We start from the raw sequence: 21965 nt of genomic DNA, 5'->3' as shown, positions 1-21965 counted from the left end.
AAGAGAGATCATTGCTAAGAAACATTCTGGTATGCACAACCAAACAGTTCATGAGCTTCCCCTATGAAAAGCTCTTTTCTATCTGGATGGGCAGAACTTATCTTGTAATATAAGTTAACACTTTTTCAGGTAGCAACTACCTGCTGTAAATCCCCAGGGAGATTTGACCCCATTTGGATACTCAGTACTCAGGAATGAGTTTTGTTTTTCTTGTGAATAATATTAATATTTAAAATACTTCTATTTTCAATTTTAATATTCTGAAATAAGCTCATAAAACTTTGGTGATTCCTTCGAATCATTGAATATATTTTCTTGGTTTATATATTTCACAAAATCTTAACTGTATTTGAAACTATAATGAGTAACACAGTTAATAAAAAAGTATTCTTTAAGTGGGAAGGTGATGCTTTTGCTGCGTAAGAATGTATAGTTGTGTTGTCTTGTCTCCCCCTCCAGCAGCAGCAATGTATGGTACATTCCAGTGATGTTAATATGTGTGTGCTTCTGTTCCTGCTTACAGTAGAAGCAGTTGGGGATTGGCAGTGATCTCCTGTCATTTAGGTTGCAAGAGTGTGAGGATTCTGTAGTGTTCAGCTGATTGCCTGGCATCCACAAAGGAATTAGCTAATTCTCATCAGAAACCTGACAGACAAGCAGGGCTTGGTATAATTCAGCTTGTTCTCACATCAGGAATCTGCAGGATATGTTGAAAGAAGATGAAAGTGGATTTATTTCGTCTTCTGTAGAGTGCATTTTGGAGGGATGGGATGGCCGGAACCTCTCAGCGTGGCAAGACTTCAGTATGGTAATGTGAACTGGTGGGCTTGTGTATAAGGTAGAATGTGCATGTGTGTGTGTATCTGTATTTTCATTGTATTGTATGCTTTTGAAAAAGAGAGCCTGCTTAATGTGTGACTGTAATAGAAGCTCGTCACTTAGGGTACGAGCGGTGTTTGAGATTGCATGAACATCGCAGCACAGAATTTATTGTCAGCTTGCCAAATTTACGTTGTTGGGTCAGGAATGAGTCCCAAGATCAAACGGAATATCATTTTCTTTGAATACCTGCTGGTTCAAGGTTACAGCACAGCTGTTTGTGGACTGCACTCAAGCTGGCATTTAATGCTGTGAGTACGTTGCCCTCTGTTTGGTATCGATAAGGATGAATGTGATGCACTATCTATCTTTATTTCACTAACTGACTCCTCAGGTACTCTGGCAACTGTCTCAAGAAGAATAGGCACTTTCTCTAATAATTCACCAGAATCACTCAACTTCTCCTAGGTAACTGTTGCAACAATCCTTTTATAGTGGTGCTGAAAACATGTACTTTATAAAAGGGGTCCCTGCTTGTTTTTAAACTGACATTGCAGACTTCCAGGGTGTATTTGTAATTTTTGTTTTAGTTGGAGAAGGTCGCATCCTTTACCTTTCAGAAACTCAAATGCTGCATATTAAATAATACTGATGCAAAAAGCTGATTGTTTGCCTCTGGTTCATGTCACCTATTTTCTATCTCGTTACACTGAAGTTTATTAAATAGGAGTCACTGACCTCCATCTCTTGCCCAGAAGAGTTTTTTCTTGCTGTTTGAAACATGAAGAGGAAGGCCACCTATGCATGTTGATTTACAGAAGAAAGCCCATTTTTCCATTAGTTGGCTCGTGAAAGAGCAAAGTGAAATTTAGATCTCGGAGGTCCAACTTGAACCACACACCTTAATTACAGAAAAATAAACACGATTTTTCTGTAAAGTTGTTTCAGTGCCTGTATCAGCAGAACATGGTGTACTAAACTTCAAAAATAAAACATATGAGCCCTAATATACAGCAAGAACATTTATTTAATCAAGTAGCACACTATTATTTGAAGATTGAAGTTTCATTACACTGACCTCCAGCATTGATAATTTGTTTCGAAAAAAGGATGTACAGTCTTATTGTGTTTTTGTTATACTTATTTTGATATTTGGATTAAAATGATTCAATTATATACAGTTGACTTACGTGGCATTTCATGGAAGGTATATTGTGTCGCTCAAATTTGATATTGGCTCCAATAAAGAAAAGTGCAGACAGCTTAAAACAGAGCTGGAAATTATTCAACAAACATTCACATACAGGGAGAAACAATTGCCAAATTGGTCTTCCTGTTTTATCGTGTGCAAAGTGACTTCAAAATGGCTTCACCCTAAGGAAGCTGAGGTAGACTCCAACAAAATGACCAGGAGTTTGTAATCAAGCCCAATAATCATTGAAACTTGCCTCTCATTCAATTTTCTTTTTCTCAGCTATTCCACTAGAGGGAGTTCCATGCACAAATAAATTTTATCTCTTTCACTGGGTGGGGATTGGGGAAAGGGGAAAACAACAAATATTGTTGACGGATGTTTGAAATTTTGAACAGATGCATCAGAATTAAAGGAGTGAGTATACCAACAAAATGACCAAGTGAGATTGCACACCTGTAATGCACTTTAGTTTATGTATATCCGCAGTTGCTTTTAATTGGCAGAGATATTCTTGGGATGTTCAGAGTCCCATTGAAAGCACTGATGAGAAAAGTCGATGCCACCAACATACCAGTCAAGCATTGGCAAGTACAAAGAGAGCAAATGCAGGGAAAAGAAAACATGCAATTTAACAAATCTGCATTGAAATGTGAAGCTTTAATATTGCCTTTTGGAAGAGTTAACCATTCAGTCTTTAAAAAGGATTAGATTTTGTGTTATATTAAAGTATTTTTGAAGCCCTTGTGGAAAGTGTTAATTTGATAAATTCCTGTGTATGATCAAATTATTTGTGAGTTGATTCAAGTGTGCAAGTGTTTCATTACTTTGGTCCAGATGACACTACTTAACTACATAGTTCTAGCCTTCTAAACAGTGCCTGCAGACAACCCCATTCAGTGCACTTTCCTGCACAACACAGTTGCTTTGGTAGCAATCAGCACAGTCATGGAAAACGACGAGAAAAAAAATGACTTAACCTGTATTGAGGAAATTCTGTGACATTCTATCAATTCATACTTGATAATAAAACATAAAAAATAATGTCGTTTTCCCTGTATAGCAACTGTCTGAGAAAAAGTGATTTTTGGTATAGAGACAGGATTAATATCTTTATCATCCTGGATCATATTCCCAGCCGCTAGACTTTTCTCTCAATGCTGAAATGGATGTCAAACGCCGTACCCTCCCTCCCGATTCATTCTGATAATATCCAAATTAACATAATAGATTAACATAATGAATGTTTTGAGATTCATATGCCTCTTCTGTGCTGACAGCCCAGCTGAGGTGGTTGAGAAATGAGATTCTGTTCGTACAGAAGAAAGCACTGTGGGAATTCAGTTCATGGCTGGTGAACTGTAATCTCATCTCCTTTCAGATCCACAACATTGTCAGAAACTAATACTGCATTCTTAATGATGAATTTATGGGCACAGAATATGAAATAACTCCCAATGCTATTGCTGCTGCACATGTGGAAAATTTGCCTGTCAATATAATTTGAAAGCTGTGTAGCAGAAGATGCAAAGATTAAAATATACATATCTGTACATGGGCACTTGGCAACATTGTTTCTGAGGGCATGTTCTTTTTTCCCAATGACCGAAACATAGATCCCTCTACCCAACCTATTTCCAATGCTGGCACAATGATAATTTTGATTTTTAACCACAAATCAATTAAAAATACTTTGAAAGCTCCATGCATTAACAACTACTTTTTAAAGTAAAACTCTTATGAGATTTTCAAATTTCCATGTTGAGTATCTTAGTAACTACTGTAAGACATAATTTACAACCTTATACATAATTTACAACCTTATAGAATATGTGCTGCAACAAGTCCTATAATTATTTGTTTTAAATGCATGCAGATATTGCTGGAAATCTGCAGGATGTTTTCAGAGTAGAAAAATAGAATTGGTAAATTAGGTAACCAGACAATGTTTGCTTATTTATTCTGTCAGCGCTGTCTTTCATTCTTGTCATTGTTCAAGGAGACATGTTGTGCAGGAGGCTTAGAGCTATTAAGAGCCTCATCCTGCAGGATAACAACCCAGGTGCCTTGTGGAAGTAACAGCCTCAGGCTATTGTTTCAGTGACTGCTTCACTGTGTGCCCCTTTAGTCCTCATTATGAAGTTGAATAAAAACTAAACTCGCTATCCTACCAATCTTCCATTAACATTTGATTACAAGTTGAATAATTTCTCAATGCAAACAGATTTGTTTTGAAGCCATAGCCGTCATATTTCTTTCAGTGCATATTCTAACTTCAAGTTTGAAATTAACTTTTTGGATGTGTTATTCTGCAGTTCAATGCAAGCAGACCTTGGAAGACATTGAAGACCTTCCAGGATGTACTCTATCATATTCAAAATGCGTTCTCATTGCACGGGGTTTGAAAACAAAAGTTGAGACGTTCTTATGATTTCAACACTTGTGACTGCACATTTGAAACTTAATTTGAAAGTTGTGTTATCCTCATAATGTTGCATTCTTTAAGGATTCTTAAAAAGTGTAAAATATGAGTTCACTTGATACTTGAGGAAACACATTTATTCACATTATTCTGATGTGTTGTACTTTAATGTGTTGCCTTGAACCTGGTTAATAGTCAATCAATCAAATCATTTTCAGGATTGCTGAAAAATCATTTAAATTTGAATGACTATGCTTAGTGCATGACCTGAGATTTGTACAGTATAAATCTAATGGTTGTATACCTTTGTGGATTGGTGTGATTTGGACTCCGGAGTATTTGTTGGTATGCAGCTTGCCATCATAGTAATATTATTTTTGACAGGTAATAATACATCAATGTGTAAGATTTTTACTGTTAATACATAGAAGAGAAAAGTGAATTATCAAAGCACAATGAAGAACATGCTTTTATAACCTAGCCTGACTGTTCAATATTTTCAGTTGATTTTATACAGTGTAGCCCTTCTGGAGCTGAATGCCTTGGGAGTTCCATTTAATTCCTGTTTGTTGTATTTCATCAAGATACTAAGCTTTTATGCTGGAAGAAAGTAATTGTTTGATGGAATCCAAACTTTTCAAAAAACATTGAGTAAAATGTACATGGTATGATTTTCAAATGAGGGATTGCAGTGCTGGCCGATTAAATGCCCTTTACATGCCATGTTTCAATCTTTAAGGAGCCCAAAGCAATATTCATATGAAGATCTCCGTGCAGTTGATGTCAATTATGGAAGGGCTCCCCCTGTTGAATAACGGGGACATTTACATTTATCACGTACTGCATTTGCAAACTCGGAACACATATTAGATTCCATAGCACCCTGTTGTCTATGCAGTATGGATTTGGTACCAAAATAATCTCGCGCCCAATACCATATGTGTCAGATTCCAATTTTTTGAGGAATTAGCTTTAGGTATTTGGGCCAGAAGTATTTGGAGTGTGTGAATTGTGATATCAGTCAATGTACATCACTGACTTAACACCAGAACTTACAGGTCAAATAATGCTTTGCCTTAAACATTCACATTTGACACATGCATTGTCACAGGAAGGACTCCCCTATTGGTCAGATTTGAAGATATCATTAACCATTCCCAGACTAGTTGCTGATACATTTCCAGTCACTTTTTTGAGCTTGGATGTGTTGCTTGTCTGAATTGCAGAAAGTTATTGAAACCATTTCCCTTAAGGATACCTTACCCTAACCAAACATATTTATTCTTTAAAAGGTGTCAGATTGACCAGATTTTCTTGTGCTAATGAAAAGATGAGTTTATTAGCTCCTTAAACACAAGAAAAGATAATAAATCGTGACACACACACTTACTGATTGGAAATATGAATTGAGTAATAAGCCAACAATTAAAAATATATACAGAAATTTCTAGGTTCACGAAGAGCACAAAGTGAAATATTGCAGCAATTAAACTGAATGATATCAGTAAGGCTGATGTTATTAGTGAAACAGTTGAATTTGAGATCCTTGGCTTTGACGATGGCTTCACTGGCTGCCCTGACGTCTAGACTTCTAGAATAAGAGAGAGAGAAAGGTTTGATTTAGCTGCAGTGCAGTGATGTCTATTGGTTGTTCTGAAGCTGTGACTTTCACAGTACACTAAACCACACAAGCACATCAACCCACTATCATGCTGTGACTGGAGCTGCAAAGATTTTAACCCTTATCTTTTTGTATTCCTGAGAGGGTAAAATACAAGTATGTCTTTCGACTCATACCCACATTTTGGGATATAATCCAAAGGAGCTTTTGCTTCTCAGTAGGAAAGCTCTATCAGTTTTTTACATTGCTTTTCTTCCTTTTAAGTCCCTCTGTTTGAAGTTCTTCTAACACTCTACAGGTGTGGCAGGTTCACATCGGGACTTTCAATGAATTCAGTGAATGCCATTATCAGCAAATATATTTTCAATCATTCTGAGCTTATATCTCTGTTTTAAAAAAAGCCTTGTTTAAAAATGCATTATGTTCATAAGTCATTCAGGGCTTTGATCCATCATTGTAACATCATCATGAAGGCATCGACCATACACTAAGGAAACAGTCTGAACCTGAAGAGCAAGAAGAAGCAGAAGAAATGATGTGAAGGGAGGAGGCACTGTTATATCCCCATTAGGGCTGGGCTATCTATAATTACCACAACTGTTCCCTGGAACACAATCCCAAATCTCTACTGAACAGTCCCACGCATACCTATTTCTCAATTATGAAGTATCACAGCATTCTCTTAGCCACTATGCTAAAGTAAGAAAACTACATAGCAACCAATCCATACCGAGGTCCAACCAACCATCCAATGTCCATACAAAAATAAAATAATCACCCTCATGAACCCCCATAGTGTCTGTTTTGCTGTTGCCTTTGCCAGATCTGGTATACCTGTACACTATTCCCTCAATGGCTACAGCATGGTACCTGGAAAGCTGCTGACTTTCAGGCTGCAGATGGCTTTTCTCGATGCTGTCAAGCAACTCTGGGCCTTGAAAAACTAGCTGCAGATTGCACAACCTTAGCATCTGTGCTCGCAGTCTGCATCTACTGACTGAATGGCATGGATATTGGCAAGAATGCACATGACAGGTTCATGTCCCACATAGCTTTTGGTGATAACAATCCTGGAAAGTTATTGGGTCACAGATTGTTGGCCTGCTGTAACACTCTGAAAACCCCTTAAGCAATGGCATTTAAAGCCTGTATACAACAACAAGCTAGGACTTCATGACCTCAGTCTGAGCTTCTACTGCCGCTCTGGGCACTGGGTAACTGCTGCTTGTGCTACGATGAAAGCTGAGATGTGTCCCTTGGGTGCTGCATCATGGGCAGGTCCATACATGTTCTTATGGAGCTAACTGCCATTTCTATACTGGAAAGGATGAACTGAAGGCTTTACATGATGCTCTGAACAGGACTCCTTCCTGCTTTTTGACATTGTGCTTTCTGGCAATCCTACTATTGCATGGAACATTTCTGTGTGCATGACCTTTTTTTTCCTCATCTGAATCCTTTACAACCGAATTTGTCTTCAACCTCTCCCTTTATAATACTGACACTTGATTTTCTTTACCCCCTACTTTGACAACAGTTGACTCAAACCCAATGACTCACTTTATATTGGTTCTGTTTCTATGTACTCTTGAAAGAACACGAAGTGGCAACATCTGAACTTGTGGCTGCAATTGTGAGATTGAAAGATAGTATTTCAGCACAACAGGTAGCCTTTCATATTGTCACACCTGGTGGCAGTTCTCAAATATTTGCAAAATAGAAGGGTGGTACATGCGAAGGTAGGGAGTTGGTGTTTGGCTTGTTGGGTTGAGGGTAGGGTCACAGGGAAGCAAGAACAACAGATGATAATCAGATTGCTACTCAAAAATGATTTTGAGATGGAGGGGAAGTGGGTTGTAAGAAGGTCGATAAAGTTTTCATTGTGGTTTCAGATGGAAAACCAGCCATGACATTACTTATGACCACTGCAATGATGGCAAGCACTATTTCCTCCATTTGGCCAGTTATTAGTGTATTGAACTCCATTTGTTAGTGTGTTGTTGTTTTCTTATTCTGGACTACTTTTTTCTGATAAAATAGAGGAGTCTGATGTGATTATTTCAAGTCACATGCTTTGTATCATTGAATTGACAGGATGTGCAAGCTGGAAGATGTCTGTGACTCACAGTCATATAGTGTGTGAGGATAATATGAGGTTTATAAATATGTGTTCTGACTCATTCTCGATAGAGAGACTGAATTGGTAAGTGAAAAGAATGTGTGGATAATATAGCATTTCCAAATATTTACATATGTACATTACATTTGCACAACAATGGCCCACTTGTTAGGATATGACATTTAAAGGTGTATTCAGTGACCTTGACTAGTTGTCTGAGATCATCAAGTTGTTCCTGACCTGTGACCAGGTCCTAGGGTCTAGACTGTTGTCATTGTGCCATTGATAATGAAGACTACCTGCTCTCACTACCTTCCTCATGTCTTTATGTAGGTCATCACAACTCTGGCGGAAGAAATACATTTCTTCTGTCCACCTGGTGCATCAATGCCTCACCTGCATCAGAAAAACCTTGAAGCAAACCTGCTGTACCATTTACACTTTTCTTTCTGCTCAGACACTCTTGTGTGACCAGTTACTGCAACCAGTATACACCTTATCTTTAATTTGTGTTGGTTAGTTTTAAGTGCTACCAAATTTGTATGAACTAGGCACTTAAATGAGGCATGCAACCACTCAGTAGCCTGCAGCCCAGCTGTAAGCATGCTTCGCTTATTTAAATGATCAGACAGCATAAAGTTTGCATGCTGTCTGCACCATTAAGAATGTGAATTAATCACACAGCACTATTCCTGTTCCCATCTTCCTGCATGATCTCTCTCTAAATCTGATAATTTTGTTCCAAATGCGGAAAATTATGTTCACACATGACTGACTGTCTTCTGGAAGTCAGTAAAGTAAATAATAAGGTTCATATCAGGAAAGGATAAGGGATCAGTTAGCTAGAAGGGAGCAGAGACTATACCCCAGCGCAGTGCTGGGGCCTCAAATATTTATTATCAAAATGAATGATTTTGGTTGAAGAGACCAAATGTAGAGTAGCTAAATTTGCCAATGATACCAATGTAACTAGGAAATTAAGTTGTCAAGAGAAGGTAGCATGTCTGCAAAGGGTTATGAATAAATTGAGCGGGCAAAAAATTGTCAGATGACGTAAAATGTGGGCAAATATGAATCTGTCTGGTATGGTAAGGAGAATAGAAAAATGGTGTGCTAAATGGAGAGAAATTGTTTAACTCATTGGCACAGAAGGATCTGGATGGATTGACACATCAGTCACAAGGTTACTCTGTAGGTTGAAGAGGAAGACAAATAACCTACATAAGTTGGGAAATGTTCCTGCAGCTTGGGCCTTGGTATGACAACATCTATAGCCTGCATTCATTGGCATTTAGAAGAATGAGAGGTGACCTCATCGAAATATGGCATATTGAGAGGATTTGATAAGCTGAGTATAAGGAGGATGTTTCTTCTTGCGATAGTGACTAGAACGAGAGGATATTGTTTAAGAATGAGATGTAAATGAGGAGGTTTCTTTTTCATCTCTCTGAGGTGTACAAGTCTTCAGAATTTTATTTCCCCAGAAAGCAGACATTATTGAGTTAATTCAAGACTGAGTCAGACAGATGTTTGATAGACAAAGGAGTCAAGGGTTTATACGAAACAGACAGGGTGAGTAGAGTGAAGAGCAGAACCATGATTGAACTCTATTGAAAGACAGACTAGGCCCAATGGTCCAGATGACCCACTCCTATACCTTAGTCTCAGTGTCCATTGTGGTCCAATCTATTAGCTCACATAAAGCCATTTCCTGCCACATGTTTCTTAAGTATGAAAAATGCAACCAATTCCTTTCCAATGAGTGTCTGTGCTTATAAACCTAGCTGGTTACCTTACAAATGAGATTTCCAGTGACTTCCAAAGTCATTCTAAATGAAAATGCACAAGCTGCACTGTGGACCAATATCTGCATCATCCACCACTTCACAACAGCCAGCTCTATCCAAAGTTCATGGTTCTTGCTGCTGTCCTCCAAGATCATTGTTATTTTTGCCTCACCAACTGTTGTATCCACCTTCAGCTTGCTAGTAGGTTTGCTGTGGAAAAGAAGAGATAGTGTTCAAGGTGCTTTAAACACGTACCAAAATTTTCTTCAACAATCAGTGCTGGATGTCTTGAAATGCATAAAGTTGGATAAATCCCCAGGACATGATCAGGTGTACCCTAGAACTCTATGGGAAGCTAGGAAAGTGATTGCTGGGCCTCTTGCTGAGATATTTGTACCATCAATAGTCATAGTTGAGGTGCTGGAAGACTGGAGGTTGGCTAATGTGGTGCCTCCAGTTAGATCTCACTGAATACAGGGAGAACAAGCCATTTGGTTACAGATAAAGCTAAAAGCTTTGTAGGCACTTTAAAATAGACGGTTTGGCCTGAAGAATACAGTTAATGTTTGTTCTCTTTTCTATATTCCCCATGTTTTCCCTTTTTTTATTCTTGGAATAAGTTATTCCTTTTTTTAATAACAGGATTTTCTGATTGGAAATTTTGTGGATGTTCTTTGTTGTCTCTCCCCTTTTTTTGTTTGTTCTGTTTCTCTTTTAGTCACAAGTAGGGGTGACATGAAGCCAGGGATGGGTGGACTGCTCATCCTGAGTTTGTCTTTTTTATGTTGATTTAGGATCATCTCTTTGTTTTCTTTTTCTGGCCTAAGACTGGGGCAGGGCACAGTCCGGGTTTGAAGGAACTGTGAAGGAGGGGATGGGTAGGGTGGGTGCCCCCTATGGGCAGGGAGAAGAGTCTTCCATTCAAGGTTTTATAGTTGGTTTTCTTTGTAGTTTTTTGTTTGTAATAATTGTTTACAGTTATGATAGAGTAGTTTTTGTATATATAATTCTTCGACTCTATGAGTCTTTATTTACTTATGCTCGGTGTTTTGTAAGCATGGTTCTCCCTGTGAGGGGTTCAAGGGTCTCTGAAAGGGGATATGGCTAAGAGTCTTATTAAATGGTGCACCTGGAACATTAAGGGAAGTAATTCACCTGTTAAAAGGAAAAAAAGTGCTTTCTCGCCTTAAGAGGGAAAGGGTTGATATCACTTTGTTGCAGGAAACCCATTTTGATGATGGGGAGCAGCTGAAATTACAACAGGGGGGATTATGGCTGGGTATTCTTTTTATCCTTTACTACTAAAAATAGGAGAGTGGCGGTACTTATCCAGAAAAGTCTTCTGTTCACATTATTAGAGCAGGTGAAAGATGAGCAGGGACGGTTTGTGATACTTAAAGCCCTGATACATGGAGAGGAATATGGCATTTTAAATGTCTGCTATCCTCTGGCACATCTCTTCAAATTTTTGAGTAGTGCTTTCTCTAAGTTGAGTGCTTTTGGAAAATGGCACATTATTATGGGGGGGATTTTAATTGTCTTTTGGATCCAACAGTGGACAGGATGCCTTGTGGGCCCCCAACTATTTCTATACAGACCAAGCAGGTGGTTGACTTATGCGAGGAGTTGGGGCTGGTGGATATTTGGAGATGTCTTCATCCTACCGGCAGGGACTTCACCTTTTTCTCAAACCAACATAAATGTCACACAAGGATTGACCTCTTTTGGCTTCCTCGACCCTTCTGGATTCAATTTTGGTTTTAAAATTGGGAATATAGGTATCTCTGATCACGTGGCAGTATGTTTGAGGTAAAGGCCAAGAGTGAAGGACTAGGTTTGCGGCAGTGGCATTTGCACCCTTTTCTCCTTAAGGATTCCAAATTTGTGGAATACTTTTTGAAGGAGTTTCAGGAATTCTTGACTATCAATTCAGGCATGGCTAGTAGTCCATCTATGTTATGGGAGACTGCTAAGGCCTTTGCTAGGGGATTAGCTATTTCCTATTCGGCTAGCTGGAAATGACAGGAAGGGGAACAGTAGTGTCTACTTGAGACGAAGTTGAAAACCGCCAAGGCAGCACATTTTGCACGGCCTTCGGTGACTAAGCTACAGCGGATCATGGCCCTCCGGGCTGCCTTGAATTCAATATTGACACAAAACGCAAAGAAAAAACTTGCTTTTGCTAGACAAAGGTTGTTCGAATATGGGGATAGGCCAGGGAAATATCTAGCATACCTGACTAGGAAAAAGCGTGGTCCCCAATCCATTACTGCAATCAAAGACACCGCCGGGGTCCTTCATATGATGCAAAAAGATTAATGAGGCTTTTCAGAGCTTTTACTCTGAATTGTATTGGTCTGAAGGTTGAGAGGATAGGAGGGCTAAAATGGAGATCTTTTTAAACAACCTGGACCTCCCAGGGTTAACCTTGGAACAGGCCTCTCTCCTTGATGTCCCCTTGAAAGTTCAGGAAAGACAGGAGGCAGCTAGGCAACTTCAGAGTTAGAAAGCGCCTGGCCCTGATGGTCTTCCAGGTGAGTTTTATAAGGAGTTTATGGGGATTCTGTCAGGGCTGATGTTGGAGATGTACAATCACTCCTATATGCATGAATGCCTACCACCATCTTTGAGAGAAGCTAATATTTCCTTAATTCTTAAGAAGGGGAAGGTTCCTGAGGATTGTGCCTCATACAGGCCCATCTCTACTACATTCAGATTTCAAGATTCTGTCCAAGATCCTGACGCTGAGATTGGAAAGGGTGTTGCCCCATATTGTTAAAGAGGACCAGACAGGCTTTATAAGGGGCTGTAGGTCCTCTAATAATATGAGAAGGTTGCTGAATATGGCCCAAGTTTGTCAGCAATGATCGATTCAGGGGTTGGTGATTTCCTTAGATGCAGAGAAAGCATTTGACTGGGTGGAATGACCATATCTTTTTTATGTCTTAGAACAAGTTGGGTTGAATGGAGTCTTTGCTAGGTGGGGGGAGGTATTATATCGCCATCCTCTGGCCACAGTCATCACCAACGGGGTGAAGTCTGGGAACTTTAGGATTGGTCGGGGTAGCCCCCTCTCACCGCTGCTGTTTACGTTGGTGATAGAGCTGCTGGCAGAGGCCATTCATCAGAACATCCACATAACTGATCCAAAAGTGGGATCGAGGGCACACAAGATTACATTGTTTGTGGATGATGTCCTTCTGTTTTTATCGATCCCAATGACCTCCATATCCCATTTGATACAATGTATCAATTCATTTGGGGCTATTTTAGGATATAAGATTAACTTTGCAAATTTGGAGGTTATGCCTTTGGAGAACCTTAAGGATGCACCAGAAGTTGAAGGTGGCCCTAAGTTCCCTTTTAAGTGATCACGGGCAGGGTTCCAATACTTAGGCATTTTTATTACCCGCAAGTTTGATCTGTTACTTCGGACTAACATTGCTCACTTGTTCAACAATATTAAGCGAGATCTCCAGAGATGGGAGGTTCTTCCAATTTCATGGCTGTGCCGAATATCTCTCATTAAGATGAATGTTCTTCCTCGTTTGCTTTATCCCATGCGTATGCTCCCTATAATGTTTCCCAGGTCTATGCTGCAGACGCTTATGGGGTGGTTTGGTTCCTTTGTCTGGCATCGTGGGCAGCCCCTCATCAAACTTACTAAATTGCAGTTGCCTCAAGGAGGGGGAGGAGTTGATTTCCCAGCCATCAGGAGGTATCAATTGAGTTCCCTGCTGTTCTTTCTCTGTGATTGGGTAGATAACAATCCAACGATCCAAACTCAATATGGCTAGATATTGAGCCTGAAAATGTGTTGCTGGAAAAGCGCAGCAGGTCAGGCAGCATCCAAGGAACAGGAGAATCAACGTTTCGGGCATAAGCCCTTCTTCAGGAATGAGGAAAGTGTGTCCAGCAGGCTAAGATAAAAGGTAGGGAGGAGGGACTTGAGGGAGGGGCATTGGAAATGCGATAGGTGGAAGGAGGTCAAGGTGAGGGTGATAGGCCGGAGTGGGGTGGGGGCGGAGAGGTCAGGAAGAAGATTGCAGGTCAAGAAGGCGGTGCTGAGTTCGAGGGATTTGACTGAGACAAGGTGGGGGGAGGGGAAATGAGGAAACTGGAGAAATCTGAGTTCAGGGGAAATGAGGAAACTGGAGAAATCTTTTCAGCTCTGATCTCCAGCATCTGCAGTCCTCACTTTCTCCTTGGATATTGAGCCTCCCAGGCAAAGTGCCCTCTTATTAACCTGTTGTTCATGGATAAGATGAGGATAGTTATGGGTCACTGCTGGAACCCCATTGTCATGAGTACAGTCAAGGCATGGAGGGCGATGCATCAGAGTGAGGGTTTTTTATCCAAGAATTCGCCACTTACACCTATAGTTGGCATGCCAGGATTCCGACCAGGGATGATGGACTCAGGGTTCAAACTATGGGCAGCGAGAGGAGTTTCTAATTTGGGAGACTTGTTTGAGGGGGAGGTTATGATGTCTTTTGAGCAACTGAGCCGTAAATACGGGTTGCCCATCAGAGATCTTTTCCGGTTTTTTCAGGTTAGGGATTTCATACAAAAGAAGACTACGCTTCTCACTAAGCCGTATAAGCCCAATTACAGAGAGGTTGTTGCTACGTTCCACAAGCACCCTTTTTGGTTAGTGCCCTCTATCATCTGCTGGGTGGCAGGCCTGGCAGGATATTAACTGGTTATGTGAGGTCTGGGAGCAAGGGTTGGGAGTGGAGATCTCTTCTGAAACATGGGAGAACATATGGGAGAATGCTCGAAAAATCTCAACCTGTAATAGGACTTGCACTACGCAGTTAAAAATTCTGCACAGGGCTCACCTGGCACCAGACTGTCTGGCGAAGTTTAGAAAAGGGGCATCTTCAGTGTGCCCCAAATGTAAAATAAGTGTAGCTACTCTTACTCATTGCTTCTGGACATGCTTCTGGACAGGGTCCGTGTTTATTGGAGTGCTATGGTGGGAGAGATAGGGAGGGTATTGAGGACTGAAGTCAAAGTAGACCCGATATCTCTCCTCTTAGGTCTACCACATTTACCATCTTTAGATGGGCATGGGAAAAAACTATTTAATATTCTTGCATACTGTGCATGGAAGAATATTCTGATGAATTGGGTGTCTGAGAACCTGCCGGGCTTGCTGGGATGGCAGAAATTAATTATGGTGCTCATTCCCTTGGGCTTTTTTCCAAACATGGTGCACCACACTACAGACCATTTTTATAAGACATGGCAGCCCTACTTGAGCTATTTGGATATGGATTTGTCAGTTATCTTAACTAGGGTGGTTGGTTACCCAGGATGGTTAGATTTGTCAAGCCCTGGGCCCTGGAGGGGGTCTCCTGAGTTAGTACGGGTATATATACAATGCTCCCATTCCTTTGTTTGGGAGCTTTGCATCAAGCATAGCTGTTCCGTATTTTGTGGTTTTTTTTTGCTTTTCTTTCTTTTTTTGGTATTGTTTTGCACAGCGTTAGGGTTTGTTTTATATTATAGGCTAGGTTAGTTGTTAGTAGACAGTAGTTGGATTGTATCTTGTTTTTTTTTCTTTTTATTATACTGATATTTGTTACTGATTGTATTTTTCAATAATTTTATATGTTTGTAAAGTTAAACAAATTTGCTAATAAATATATTTACAAAAAAAACACAAATTCTAGTCTGCCTTCAGTGATCTAATCATTGTTAATAATTTACTACCCTTTAAATCATAAATACTCTGTCATGTGTTTTAATTCCACAAAATTCCTTTTTTTAAATGTTGACAATCAAATCTTTTGTCTAAAGATGGATACTTATTGTTAAATAATTAGTGTTATGCAATAAGAGAGATTCAGAAAAAAATGCAGATCATTCCTTCGAGAAGCAAATTTTGGAACATAAATGTGACTTTGTTAAATGTTAGGAATAGTCTACTAAATAATAGAAATAAAAGCATTGGAGATTTTCAGATCATAAAACCAGATACCATGACGAGCGAGTTAATGCACTAAAGGTTCATCTTTGATTGGCTGGATGTTTATCTCAGTCCTGGCATGTTCTTTCAATGGAAAAACAAATTGTTGGAAAACAGAAAGTAATGGTAATTCTCATAAGGTCTGCTTGCATCCATAGAAAAGCAGAGTTAATGTTTTGTATTGAATATGGTTCATCTTCAGAAGTGAAGTACTGCATGCATATATTCATTAAAAAATCCATTGGCATGTTTACATTCTACAACTTATTAATGTCAAATTTGTGGAGTGTTATAGTCATTTGGAAAAAAGCATTCATCCTCTTTCAATGCCAGCTGAAGAAGCAATTTTATGCCACCACTCTGTCGTGTTTGTTAGCATCTAAAAAGCAGGACTCATATAATCAACCATAAACTCTGTTGAGTATTTCCTGTTTTGTCAGTATTTTCTGTCTTCATCCCCAACTTTTGTGCTCACTAAGGCACAGCAAAAATGTATCTTCCTGGCCGCACTAAGAATTTATATTCACAAATAGTTTGCACAACTCTTTCGTAATTATTGTTTTAAGAATGATTGTTAATAATAAAAATGAAAGCTACCCCTTTAACATCTCAATCAGTAAAATGCAATTTTCTATGTTGAATAACGTACACATTTTACAATTCTTTTACTGGATGTACCTTACTGGCTGGGCCAACATTTATTGCCCATTCATAATTGACTAGAAGGCAGTTCAGAGTCAAATGTATTGCTGCGAGTCTGGAGTCACATGTCGGCTAGATCAGGCAAGGATGGCACAAGCCTCCCTAAAGGACATTAGTGAACCATGTGGGGTTTTCCTGACAATTGATAATGGATTCACGGGTTATCATTCGACTCTCAATTCCAGACTTTTATTGAATTCAAATTCCTCCATTTGCCATTACAGGATTCGAATCTGGGGCCCCAGAACATAAGCTGGGTCTCTGGATTAACAATGCAGCAATAATATCACTTAGGCCACCGTCTGCATGCAACATAAAACAAGGAAATCTTAAATATAATTGACAAACTTTTAAACAAATTGTTTTTCCAATAAATATGGGATCATTCACCTTTTTAAAGAGGCGGTTTATGTTTTCTGTGTAATTGATGCATTATCTCATACTCTAGAATGTCCTTGCAACCTTTAATACATTATTTATACAAGTTTCCTCCTATGCCTCAATTCTGTTGTCTAATTTGATGAGAAGGTCTTTGTGTGGTCACATTCTTGTCTTTCTGGCCATAGTCAGCATATCTGAGTAATATCTTCTCTTTCCGTCCCGATATCCAAGCTTTACAGTCCCCAGGGATTGATCCTTGATTATTTTCTATGCCATATTAAATGCTATTGGTTGATGACACAATCATTAGACATGAGTTTAACTTCTATATTTGTGATAGAAGGAAGCAATTCTACTTCTCTATCTCTCTATAACCTTCAATTTCCTCTGTGTTCATAGACAGCTTGTGGAACATCCAATCCAGGATTGTTAAATAAGGTAGTCGTTCTCAAAGGATTAATTTTGGAGACTGCATTAAATTTTGCCAAAAAAGTGATGATGGCATATGTCTTGGATGCAGAAATGGGAGAATACCTTTGGATCTTGAAGGGAATAGAGATTTCATCCATGTCTACAGGTAGTCTTCATGAAATTATCTAATTAGCTAATGTATTTGGAGTTATTTACTATATCAGAGCTAGTTAGACCACACTTAGAATACTCTAAGCAATTTTGGACTCCTTATCTAAATAAACATATACTAATATTGGAGACAGTCCAGAGAAGGTTCACTAGGTTTATTTCAGGTATGGAGGTACTTTCTGAGGAGGAGAGGTTGAGTAGATTAACCCTGTACTCATTGAATCTAGAAGAGAGAGCAGTGACTTTGATGAAACACATAAGATTCATAGGAGTGTACATGTTGAAGGCTGTTTCGCCTGTGGGAGAGTCTAGGACCACAGGGCATAATCTTAGAGTAATAGATTACACAGTTAAGTCACAGATGAGAGAGAATGTTTTTTTCTTTCAGAGGATATTGAGTCTGTGGAATTCTTTACCGCATATGGAAGCTGGATCTTTATGTATATTCCAGGTGTTTAATCACTAAAGGAATCAAGGGTTATGGTAAAAAGAGACAAAAGTGAAATTGAGGATTATTAGATCAACCATGATGTCATTGAATTGAAAGAACAGACTTGATGGGCTGAACAGTCTACTTCGACTCCTAAATTTTATGGTCTAATATTCTTACACTATCATGAAACAAATGGCTGTGTCTTGTTCAGACTCACCAGTGGCTGTTCCGAAACTACTATAAGCCAAATACTATAAGCCCAGTCAAGGAATGAAGAATGGTGGAAGCATCCCTTGACGCACAAATACCACAGGGATGAGATATAATTTCATTCAGCTGAATACGGGGAAAGTGAAGACATATCATCATTCTCTACCATAAACTCTGTAACTTTAGTACCATCTGTTATCCTCCTCCTTGATGGTTATCCCAGACTATTCAGTAAGAACAGAGAGGATGATAAAAGGGTTGGGGGGGGAGTGGCATTGTTAATCAAGTGTAGTATTATAGCAGCTGAGATAATGTTTGAGGACTCATCTGCTGAGGTAGTTTGGGCTGAGGTTAGAAACAGGAAAGAAGTCACCCTGTAGTCCTCCAAATTGTTACAAGGATATAGAGGAAAGGATAGCAAAGATGATTCTTGATAGGCGCGAGAGTTACAGGGCAGTTGTGATGCGGGCTTTAACTTCCCCAATATTGACTGGGAATTCTATAGTTCAAGTAGTTTAGATGGGTCAACTTTTGTTCAATGTGTGCAGGAGGGTTTTTTGACACAGTATGTAGACAGGCCAACAAGGTGCGATGCCATATTGGATTTGGTACTGGGGAATGAACTCAGCCAGGTGTTAGATTTGGAGGTAGGTGAGCACTTTGGTGATAGTGACCATAATTCGCAATGGAATGGGATAGGTATGTACAGCAGGGAAAGAGTTATAATGGGGGGTGGGGGGTGGGGGAGGCAATTATGATGCAATTAGGCATATTTAGGCATAGGATGGGGAAGGAAACTGCATGAGGTAGGAACACTTGAAATGTGGAGCTTATTGAAGGAACAGCCACTGTGGGTCCTTGTTCAGTATAGACCTATCAGGCAGGGAGGTAGTTGTCGAGAGAGGGAGCCATGGTTTACAAAAGAGGAAGAGGAAGAAGAAGGCTTATGTGAAGCTGAGGCATGAAGGCTCAGTTAGGGGCCTTGTGAGTTATACGTTAGCCAGAAAAAATCCAAAGAGAGGGCTAAGAGCCAGGAGGGGAATGAGAGGTTGTTGGCGGATAGGATCAAGGGAAACCCTAAGGCCGTATATAGATATCAGGAATAAAAGAATGACTAGAGTAAGATTAGGGCCAATCAAAGATAGTAGTGTGAAGTTTTGTGTGGAATCTGAGGACATAAGAGAAGCACTTATTGAATACTTTTCGTCAATATTCACATTGGAGAAGGGCAATATTAGTGAGAATACAGAAATATAGGCTATTAGATTAGATGGGATTGCGGTTAAAAAAGAGGAGGTTTTAGCAATTTTGGAACATCTGAAAATAGTTAAGACATTCTGGGCTGGATGGGATTTATCCTTGGATTCTCTGGAAGGCCAGGGAGGAGATTGCGGAGTCTTTAGCTTCGATCTTTATGTCATCATTGTTGAAATGAGTAGTGCCAGAAGACTGGAGGACAGCAAATGTTGTTCCCTTGTTTAAGAAGGGGAGTTGGCACAACCCTGGTAATTATAGGGCAGGGAGCCTTACTTCAGTTGTGGGTAAGGTGTTGGAAAAGGTTAAAAGAGATCGGATTTATTCCTCTGGAAAGGAATTATTTGATTAGGGATAGTCAACACGGTTTTGTGAAGGGTAGGTTATGCCTAAATAACTTTATTGAGTTCTTCGAGAAGGTGATAAATAGGTGGATGAAGGTAAAGTGATTGATGAGGTGTATATGGACTTCAATAAGGCGTTTGATAAAGTTACACATGGTAGGCTATTGCAAAAAAAATGGAGGTTCAGGGCTGAAGGTGATTTAACGGTTTGGATCAGAAATTGGCTAGCTGAAAGAGGACAAAGGGTGGTGGTTGATGGGAAATGTTCATCCTGGAGCTCAGTTACCAGTGGTGTGCCACAAGGATCTGTTTTGGGGCCACTGCTGTTTGTCATCTTATAAATGATCTGGATGTGGGAATAAAGGCTAGGTTAGTAAATTTGCTGATGACACTAAGGTAGGCAGAGTTGTAGATAGTGCTAAAGGATATTGTTGGATGCAGAACTAGGCTGAGAAGTGGCAAATGGAGTTTAATGTGGAAAAGTGTGAGGTAGTTCACTTTGGAAGAAGTAACAAGAATGCAGAATACTGGGCTAATGGTAAAATTCTTGGCAGTGTAGATGAACAAAGAGGTCTTGGTGTCAGGTGCATAAATCCCGAAAAGTTGCCACCCAGTTTGATAGGTTTGTAAAGAAGGCATATAGTGTGTTGGCATTTAATGGTAGGGGGGGTTGAGTTTTGGAGCAATGAGGACATACTTCAGCTGTACAAGACACTGGTAAGGTCGCACCTGGAATATTGCGTGCAGTTCTGGTCACTGCATCATAGGAAGGATGTGGAAGCTTTGGAAATGGTTCAGAGGAGATTTACTAGGATGTTGCCTATTACGGAAGGAAGGTCTTACATGGAAAGGCTGAGGGAACCGAGGCTGTTTTCATTGGAGAGAAGAAGGTTGAGAGGTGAATTAATCAAGATGTATAGGGTAATCAGAGGGTTAGATGGGGTGAACAGTGAGAGCCCTTTTCCTTGGATAGTGAAGGCTAACACAAGGGGACATAGCTTTAAATTGAGAGGTGATAGATTTAGGACATCTATCGAGGTAGTTTCTTTACTCAAAGAGTAGTAAAGGTGTGGAACGGCCTGCCTGCAACAGTAGTAGACTCGCCGATGTTAAGGGCATTTAAATGGGCATTGGACATACATATGGATAATAATGGAACGGTGTAGGTTAGATGGGCATCAGATTAATTTCACAAGTTGGTGCAACATCGAGAGCTGAAGGGCCTGTACTGCACTATAATGTTCTATGTTCGATGTTCTATTCATAATCATGATTCAACCACAATCACAACTTCCAACATCTGGTCATCATCACCACCAAGACTATGTATTTAATATTACTTGCACCAGCTTGTAGCTCAGCTCTTACTGTGAAATGATATGTCCATATTTTTGTCACTTCTAACCTCCACAATTCTAATATTGTCCTGGATAGCTGCCTTTCTCCAGTCTATTCCACATATCCAACATTCTGCTCTCCATATTGTATCCGATACCAAACCCAGCTGATCTCTAGCTTCCGTCCTTTGTGAACAATATTATCTCCAATTATTCAAGGACCTCAAATATAAAATGACCATGCTCATCTTGAAATACTTTCATGGTTTGTACCCTTTCAATTTCTATAGCCTTCTTGCTAACTTTGCCGTTCCTGGTATTATATGAATATAGATTATTGTTGTTTGACCTGGACATGATATCTGTTCCATCCAACACTAGCGTCAATAAAAATTATGTTGTTTTGAAAATCTGATTATTTTATTTGTTTCCTGTAATAAGATAGATTTATAGTTGGTTGATTGCATCCTCTTTAAGCAGCTATAGTGGAACCATCCTTGTGGATCCAGGGAAATATTAATGGATTCCGAATCCAGAACCTTTGACTAATGCTCAAGAGGTATGAATTCACATCCTTCATAATAGCTGGGGAATTTAAACATAATTAAGTAATCTAGTCTTGATAATATTAAGTAAGTAAAACTTCATCTGGTTCACTAATGTCCATGAGGGAAAGTAATTGATTTTCCTGGCCTAAATGTGACTCCAGCAATGTATTTGACTCCTAATTGCTCTCTTGTAAAGCCAAGCAAGCTACTCAGTTGTATCAAACCATAACAAAAAGTTGC

The 21965-nt window shown here is 39.5% G+C and overlaps 1 protein-coding gene across 8 annotated transcripts in view; it reads left to right on the top strand.

Moving 5' to 3' along the window:
- The window catches only part of tenm1 (teneurin transmembrane protein 1), a 2430772-nt gene that overhangs the window by 1311469 nt on the left and 1097338 nt on the right, over nucleotides 1–21965 (top strand). For 2 of the 8 annotated variants that reach the window (XM_087991979.1, XM_043704866.2), the window contains exon 1: nucleotides 588–808. The exons of the other annotated variants lie outside the window; for them this stretch is intronic. In XM_087991979.1, coding sequence (XP_087848105.1) covers nucleotides 766–808 — 43 coding nt within the window. In that variant the 5' untranslated portion in view covers nucleotides 588–765. Of the gene's footprint in view, nucleotides 1–587; nucleotides 809–21965 lie in introns of those variants that run through there. 8 annotated transcript variants of the gene reach the window in all.

Source organism: Chiloscyllium plagiosum, unplaced genomic scaffold, assembly GCF_037043375.1.
Source record: "Chiloscyllium plagiosum isolate Xiang-an unplaced genomic scaffold, Cpla_swu_hap1 HiC_scaffold_11, whole genome shotgun sequence".
In the NCBI taxonomy this organism is placed as follows: Eukaryota; Metazoa; Chordata; class Chondrichthyes; order Orectolobiformes; family Hemiscylliidae; genus Chiloscyllium; species Chiloscyllium plagiosum.
This window is presented reverse-complemented; position numbering and strand designations above follow the sequence as displayed.